Genomic DNA, 7474 nt, shown 5'->3' on the forward strand with positions numbered 1-7474 from the left:
CATCTCAACAGAAGCATGCGTAGCTCAGATTTTACACTTGTCCCTTCTGCCCTCACAACTGCATGGATTAGAAACAAAGAATGATCTTCAGTAAGACCATGAGCATTTCACAGGCAGCCACTTTGTTTTCCTCCTTGATCAGGAGAGAAGACACTGGCTGGTCCCAGCAGTGTCCCCGCGGCCCCTCTGGAAGGGAGAGCTCGTTGTGAGCCTGGAAGTGGTGCACAGTATCGTCCGGTTGGGCTCCTGTTCCTGCTTCCCCTCTGGGGCCATGGGTGAAATCAATCACGCAGCATGAACACACACACACACACACACACACAGAGGAGTGGGATAACGTGCGTGGCCGTGCACAGAACGGGCAATTTCAACCCTGCTGGTCCCAGGGAATTCAAACCATTAAAAAAAAGAATTAAGCCTCGCCAATCTCTTTTCTTTAAAAATCAAAACAACAATAACAAAAAGACCAGTCAGGTTAATTACACTAGAGCAGAGAGGAATCTCTAAGATGTAAATACATTTCCATGAACATTAAAAGCAAACTCCTCTCTAAAGTGTTTTTATTTCACAAGCAAGCAAGAAAATGCATTGGATAAAACAAACTTTGCTTATTTTAGTTTCGACTCAATTACCTGTTAATGGAAAAAATCTGGCACCACTAATAATGAGGCAGGAATGAGATCACTGTTCTGGAGGCCTGGCTTGTCAGGGAAGCTTGCAACAAGAAGTGCATTTATCTGCCTTTCTATAACCCTTTTCAAGCACTCTGTCAGGGAGCCCAAACTGAACAGCCAGTTTAGGAGGAACTTGGAACCCGCTCCAGGCCCCCTCGGCCCTCTGGGAAAAGGAAAATTATTGTTGGCAAGTCTGCCTGGCTCCAGAAGTTGATCCAGTGCCCCCCACTTGCCCATGCAGCAGCAGACAGAGCTAAGAATTTTGTTATAATTAAATAACGGAGTGCTGATTGGTTGCTGGAGGTGGTCTTGAAACTGGTGTTTAAGGCAGTGGAGAACAACGGTTACTATTCATAGAAAAAAGCAGAGTCTTAAAATCCATCTGTTTCGTTCCAAATTTAGGCCAAAAAAATGCTCACTCACTGTCTTTAAAAATACCACCTGCTTAGTTATTTTGTATAATGTGCCATTATATAAGTTTGAAGGAGGAGCAGGCAGGGAGGCAGCGGGGGCTGAGAAGGGGTGGGGGGAACAGATTAAAAAGATATAGTTAGATCCAAAAATACCCCAGCAGCATATTCAAAAGGGAACACAAAATAAGGGAGCACAGAGACGTTTTCTGAGGAGGATTAAAACCAGGGTGTTTACTAATGCCTGGGAACCAGCTACTACAAATGGGCTTGTTTGCAAATAAGATTACAATCTTTTTTCTCTTTTTTTTTGAAAAAAAAAACCCAACAAAACCTTCTTGCTGCGCACACCCAACTCCATTCCTCACCATGCTACAGGACTGTGGAAACACCCCAAGCTTTTCCCACCCTGCAGACCTTTCTGGTGGGGGGCCAGGCCAGGGCATTGCAGCCTGCCTGGCCAGAGCCCCTGCCAGCAGGTACCTCCCAAATGGGGCTGTGCTTCTCCTTGGTAAGCTGGTGCAAACAAATAACTGGAAGGAAGGAGACAAGGAGCTGGTAACACCATGGCATCTAGTCTTCCAGAGCAGCTTTGCTCTGTGAGCAGCGACGTTAGCGAGGCCTGGTGTCCTGCAGATGTGCCTCCTGTCTCCCCATCGTCCTTCCCCTCCCCTCGCTTCCCCGCTCCAATCTTACATAATATCACATACTGCAGCTGCAGTATTTCCAGTTTGCCCTATACCTTTAACTCTCTCCCATGTCCCTTGTTCCCTCCAACACCCCAACGCTCTCCGTGTCTCCTACGTAATCTTCTTGGCCTGCCAGCTGGGCAGGAGAGTGCAGATGCTGGTCCAGAAGTAGACGTGTGATAATTGGCCATCTGGACACTGCCAGAGAGAATGGATAACAGCTGAGCTCTCCCTGCCTTTTCTTCAGCAGCGGATCTGGAAAGCCTCTCAGTGCCGGCAGAGATTTCCCTGGAACTCAGAGGGACTTTATAATCTCCAAGAGTTTGACTGCCGCTGTCAAATCTGTTTCAAAATGCCAGAGGATTCAAGAATTACCAGAAGATGGTCAAACAGATGGACAGACGGCATGACTTCGTGATCTCCACTGCCTTAGAGGTCCAGGCTAACACCCCCCCGCCCCAAATTAAATGCATTTCCAACTTCAGAAAAAGAGCAACTCCTAGAACATCGATGCAAGTCATTAGTGAATATTTTTGATTGATCCCTGAAGGAAATCAGTTCAGGGGCTGGCAGACTCCTCTCCTCAGGGAGTCCTTAAAATGGGCTGGTGACATTATTGACAATGATGGGCCATTGGGATGCATTCAGTTGTAGCTGATATGCCTTAAAAGTCTCAAGATGTTTTCCAAGAACATCTTAAAATAAATGCTAAAGTACCTGTCTACCCTTTTTTAATAATATAGCAATTGCTACAATCTCTGAGCACATTTGCATATTCATAGTTTTAAGGCTCCAAGAGCTTTAGCATTCTTGTCCAACAAAGATCACGGAAGCTCAATACTGGTCCTGTACTGAATTTAATCTTCAGCTGGAGCATCTCTCCCAAAACAGCATCCAAAATCTTTACCCAGAGTCTTAGGTGGTAAAGCATTCCTATGTGTATGCCAGACATAGCTGGGCAGCACTGTCACACACGTTCATTTTTTTTATTATTATTATCATCATTATTATTGTTTGCTTTCATGATTGTTGCAGTGGCCCATGCAACTATTTTACTGTGAATTCTCTTTACATCTTTTTATTGTCTGATGAAATGAACAGGAGTCTGAAGATTGCTCTCTTTTCCTGCCTTTCCCTTCCTTTTTTTCTTTTACGCAAAGCTTAAAACCATGTGGCACTGCTTTATTGAGTCAGCAATTGCTTAAACTTTTTAAAATTCCATACACTAAGTGAAAAATGAGATTTACAAAACTAATGGAAAATAAATGTCTCCTGAACATGCAACACATTGACTTGCTTCCTTGCCTTATCCCGTGAAAACAGATGGAAGCAATAGCTACAGTGAATTACCTACTGTACATAGGGCCCCATGCTGTCCCGTGGCAGCCCTATACAAGGACAGAGCTGCCAGTTTGTCACCGCGCCACTCTAGAGGTTGCCCTCACTTGCGTGGATCTGGGGGTGAACAGGGTGATCAGGCCATACCCCTGTAGCCAGTTGCTCACCCTATTTTACACCTACAGTGTATGGGAAGGGCTGTCTTTCCACCACGTTTCCAGTGTACCTGGTCCAATGGGGTTCTTGGCTGTGACTCCTGGGCACAAAGGGAGTATATATAAATAATAGTAATTTTCTCCTGGGAGCCTTGACCCAGCTCAGGCCCTCTGAGCAAGGGTAATTTGGAGGCAAATCTGAAGGCATAAGCCCATCAAAAGACACAGCCAATGCACAACCTACAGGAAACCCAAGTGGTTGCTTTCCCAGGAACGTGTAATTTTTTTCCACAGCAAATGAGTTTCCAGCACGAGTCATCCACCACTCGCGAGCTCTGTTCAACCTATCTTTCAAACACGTGCGTTTCTCACCGCACACGCAGAAGGAAAACCAATTTGTCCAGGAACAGTGTTTTTGGACTCTGCTTTCCAAAGGATTGCTAATAAAGCAACGAGCAAAGAACATACTATTTTGCTGAATATATGAATCATACCTTGATGGTGTCTCCTTTGAATCATGGCATTCAAAGATCTCCCTGGAGCACTATGTTTTACATTAGAAGAGAGCAGTTATCCCCAGCAGAGATGCAGCACATGTGTCTGGCTGATGGATGGCCATTCCCTAGCAGGAGTCAAAACGTTTAGGAGAAAGAAAAAAAAAAATTCCCTAGAAACCTTAAATAGCAGGAGAGTAATTTGAGCATCGCGTTCAATTTGCTGGCTACCAACAACAGCAAGATTTGGCATCTTCCGCAACGGCTTCGCAGCAACGTTTTCTTCCCCGTCGCAGAGTCCCATCCCACCTGCCTGCCGTCACGCCTGTTGCGGGTGATGAGGGGACATGTTCCACTCAAGTCAAGGGGAGTGTTGTGTTAGACCACAACAGAAACAGCATCAGGCCTTGGATCAAGGGAGATAAATGGAGCCTGGTAAAAAATTCACCGTGACTTAATCCTTCTAATAGGAAATATGAAGCAACACTCCCTTTATTAACGTTTGAAACAAAAAAAGGCTTCTTGCTTGTAAACTAGTCATTTAAAAAAGTGGTAGTAATTTAAAGTACTATATATTCTGTTTAAACATTATTTAGTACTTCACTCAGTAGCTCCCAGCCCCTCTACAAAGCAAATTCCTTCTGAAGCCAACAGACAACCGCTTTGCAGCCAGTTTTGGTTTTACTGGATCTCCCAGCAAGGGACAGCACAGTCTCAGCACCAGGGCTGAGCTTCCCGAAATGGCCCCGTTCCCAGGTCTCTGCAGAAAATCACTTCACCTGTTTCCCCATATGAGGAAGAACACTTACCCTTCCTGTGGAGTCCATCAAGACCGACTGAAGAGAAGTGCATTATCTGAGCAATACACTGGCACGATGGCAGGGAACAAGCCTGCTCCAAGACCTTTGCGTTTGATTGCCCTCGAGTGCCATTGTAGAAATTATTATGGCTGAGATTTTCCAAGATGACTGAGGCTATGGTGACATCCACTTCTGAGAGATTCCTGGAAATTACAAAGCTTAAATCCCTACTTAGTTTAAAACCCAAACAAATGAATCATTTAATAAAAATTCTTGCATGTAATTTCACTCTCACCCTGCAGCATCTGCAGTCATTGCTGCATCAGGTGGATGCTGCATGCTCAGCACTGAGAGCAGGCTGTGCTGCAAGGGCTCATTGCATTAAAAAAAATATGCAAAAACGGCCTCATATCCATCTAGGAGATAAACCCTAAGGACAGCACAAGGACTCTTGTCTAATTAGGGGTACCTAAGCTCTCCTGTGTGACCTTTATAGTGCATCAGCCCTGTGTTGTGGGATCACCAGGTTGAACAAAAATGTTTTAAAATTAAAGGTATCATCAGCCCCGGTCTCCCGTCCCCCAGTCAGGATCACTTCACACAGAGGGACGACATTACTTTAACTCACGTGCTATTTGTCTTTTGCCAAATCACGTGCCATTTGCTTTAGGAAAAAAAAAGGATTTTCAACTATTGCAACAAAAGCTTGCTGAGCGGGGAGAGGGCTAGAGCAAAAGGAATTTAGCAGGCGGCAGCATGGGAACCCACAGGAAAGAGAGGATTTCTTACAACTAGAGCTGGCTGCAAGCTGCCACCATTTTCACAAAATTTTTTTCAAGGAAGTTTTCCACTCAGGCTACAAATCTTTTTGGCCAGAGTAAAATGCAGTCAACGCATAAATGAGTTGACAAGTCATTCTCTGCACATACTAAGTTGCTTTTATTAATCCAGAACTGCATGCTACAGATACTGTACAGCATGAACATTTATTCATTACAAAAAATGGCTTCCAAACCATTAAAAATGAAAATCGGAATAAGAGCATAAAACGGAACAGTAACATCACAACTGTTAGGAAACATTCAAAGTATTCACAAAAAATGTTATAGTTAGCATCTTAATAAACCAGAGAAAAATCTGAGACAGTTTTACAATCGCTTCATGTCAACTACAATGGCACTGAATGAACAGATGAACAATTTTTCAGCTTTATACAGCGTTTTTTGCAACATCAACATGCCTAGTTTTTTTTTTTTTTAAGTTTGCTACCTACCTGTATGTAGTAAGTGTACATAAAAGTGGCAGTCTGATTTTCCTTTTATGAATAATCTAATATACAGAATTTGGCCCTTAAGGGTTTATACCTCTTCATTTTAAATGCTTTCCGGACAATCTGCTACCAAACACGTCTGTTATAGGTGACATTAAAACTACATACATATCTACCTATGTAACATCACAGCAAAACATGATGAACAAAAAAATTACAGCATTAAAAAAAAAAAGTTGCTGGGAGAAAGTTAAAAGTCACTGAGAATTTTGGCACATAAAAATTTTGCACACAGCCTACAGTCCTAATGTCGCAGGGGATTCAGCTGCAGTTCTGAACGGGAGACACTTGGACCTTGCTATTTTTAAAACAGCATTGCTAAAAATTCCCTTGCTAAATTTTCAAGTCTTTTTGTGTGTAATGGCTTTTAAAGCAATTTTTTTTTTTACACTAGTGATCCTTGAAAAAAATGCATCTGCGAATGTCCATTTGGTGGCAACTGTGTTTCATATAGCAACAAAAAAAAAAAAAAAAAAAAAAAAACACAAAAAGAAAAAAAAAAAAAAAAAAAAAAAAAAATCACGAAAGGAAATCAAAAACAAAAATTCCGGAAAAAATATATATATACACATTTATATATAAACTTAAAAACCTTGTACAAATGAGTTGTTATATATAAGATGCTTACACTAAGGGGAAAAAAAAAACCCTTTATACAATGTTTCAAGAAAAGAAGAAGAAAAAAACATTTAAAAAGGGACAACATACAGATACAACAAGCAATTTCTAAAGCAATAAATACTACTGGTCCAATAGCGTTGTGATACTTTTAATTGTTGAGTAGCGTTCCCTCCCCCAAAAAGAACAACACCATGGAACAAGGTATATTAACACATTTTTTTTAACCCTTTGTTTCTGTACATTTAAACAATAACAAGTAACATCACAATAAGGTTGTTTCACACAAGGAAGAAAAAAAAAAGAAGTAGTAGCGGCACTGCATTCATTGTGCCCTTAAAGGTTTAAAAACCAGATGTAAAATGATTGGTTCGCAAGCTCGTATTTAATACAAATAATAAAGAACCAATGCCTCCGGCAAGGGCTGCTTCAAAATTGCTTCTTTTTTTTTTTTTAATTTTTAAAATCAGTCTTTAAAACTAAGCTATTGGAACTACATAACAATTATGTATATATATATATTTTTTAAACGCTACAAAGACTTTAAACAGCTGTTGATAAAAATTTTGGCAGAATCATGAGGCTTTTCTCATCTACATATTTAAAAAGGAGAAATTGAAATAAGAATGGGTCAAATATTGACCAATGAACTCGATAAAACATCAACTAATGTAGCCACGTGGCACGAATTAAAAACGAAACCGAGAAACAACAACAAACAGCGGACGACAAGGAGGAGGAGAAGGGAAAAAAAAAATTAAAGGAAAAAAAAACCCCAAAACAAATCCCAACAGAATTCAATCCCCCCAAAGGAAACCAAAAGGGCTAACGAGGCTAAAGCTATTCTAAGGACTTGGTTACGAGGGAGAGCGGCTGGGGCTGTGTCCCTGCCAGTGAGCTGTGGGAATGCAAGGAGGACGTCGAGGGCTGTGCTGGGGCTGCGGCGGCGGCCGGCGGGAGGGCGGC

General features: G+C 42.0%; 1 protein-coding gene across 1 annotated transcript in view; it reads right to left on the reverse strand.

The window, feature by feature from the left end:
• Positions 1–6410: 6410 nt before the first annotated feature.
• Positions 6411–7474, reverse strand: part of TCF7L2 (transcription factor 7-like 2 (T-cell specific, HMG-box)) — a 116953-nt gene continuing 115889 nt past the window's right edge. The window contains exon 11 of the mRNA XM_009326050.1: positions 6411–7466. Within this exon, the coding sequence (XP_009324325.1) occupies positions 7349–7466 (118 nt within the window). The 3' untranslated portion in view covers positions 6411–7348. The remainder of the gene's footprint in view (positions 7467–7474) is intronic.

The sequence above is a fragment of the Pygoscelis adeliae genome, unplaced genomic scaffold, assembly GCF_000699105.1.
Source record: "Pygoscelis adeliae isolate BGI_AS28 unplaced genomic scaffold, ASM69910v1 Scaffold4, whole genome shotgun sequence".
Lineage (NCBI taxonomy): Eukaryota > Metazoa > Chordata > Aves > Sphenisciformes > Spheniscidae > Pygoscelis > Pygoscelis adeliae.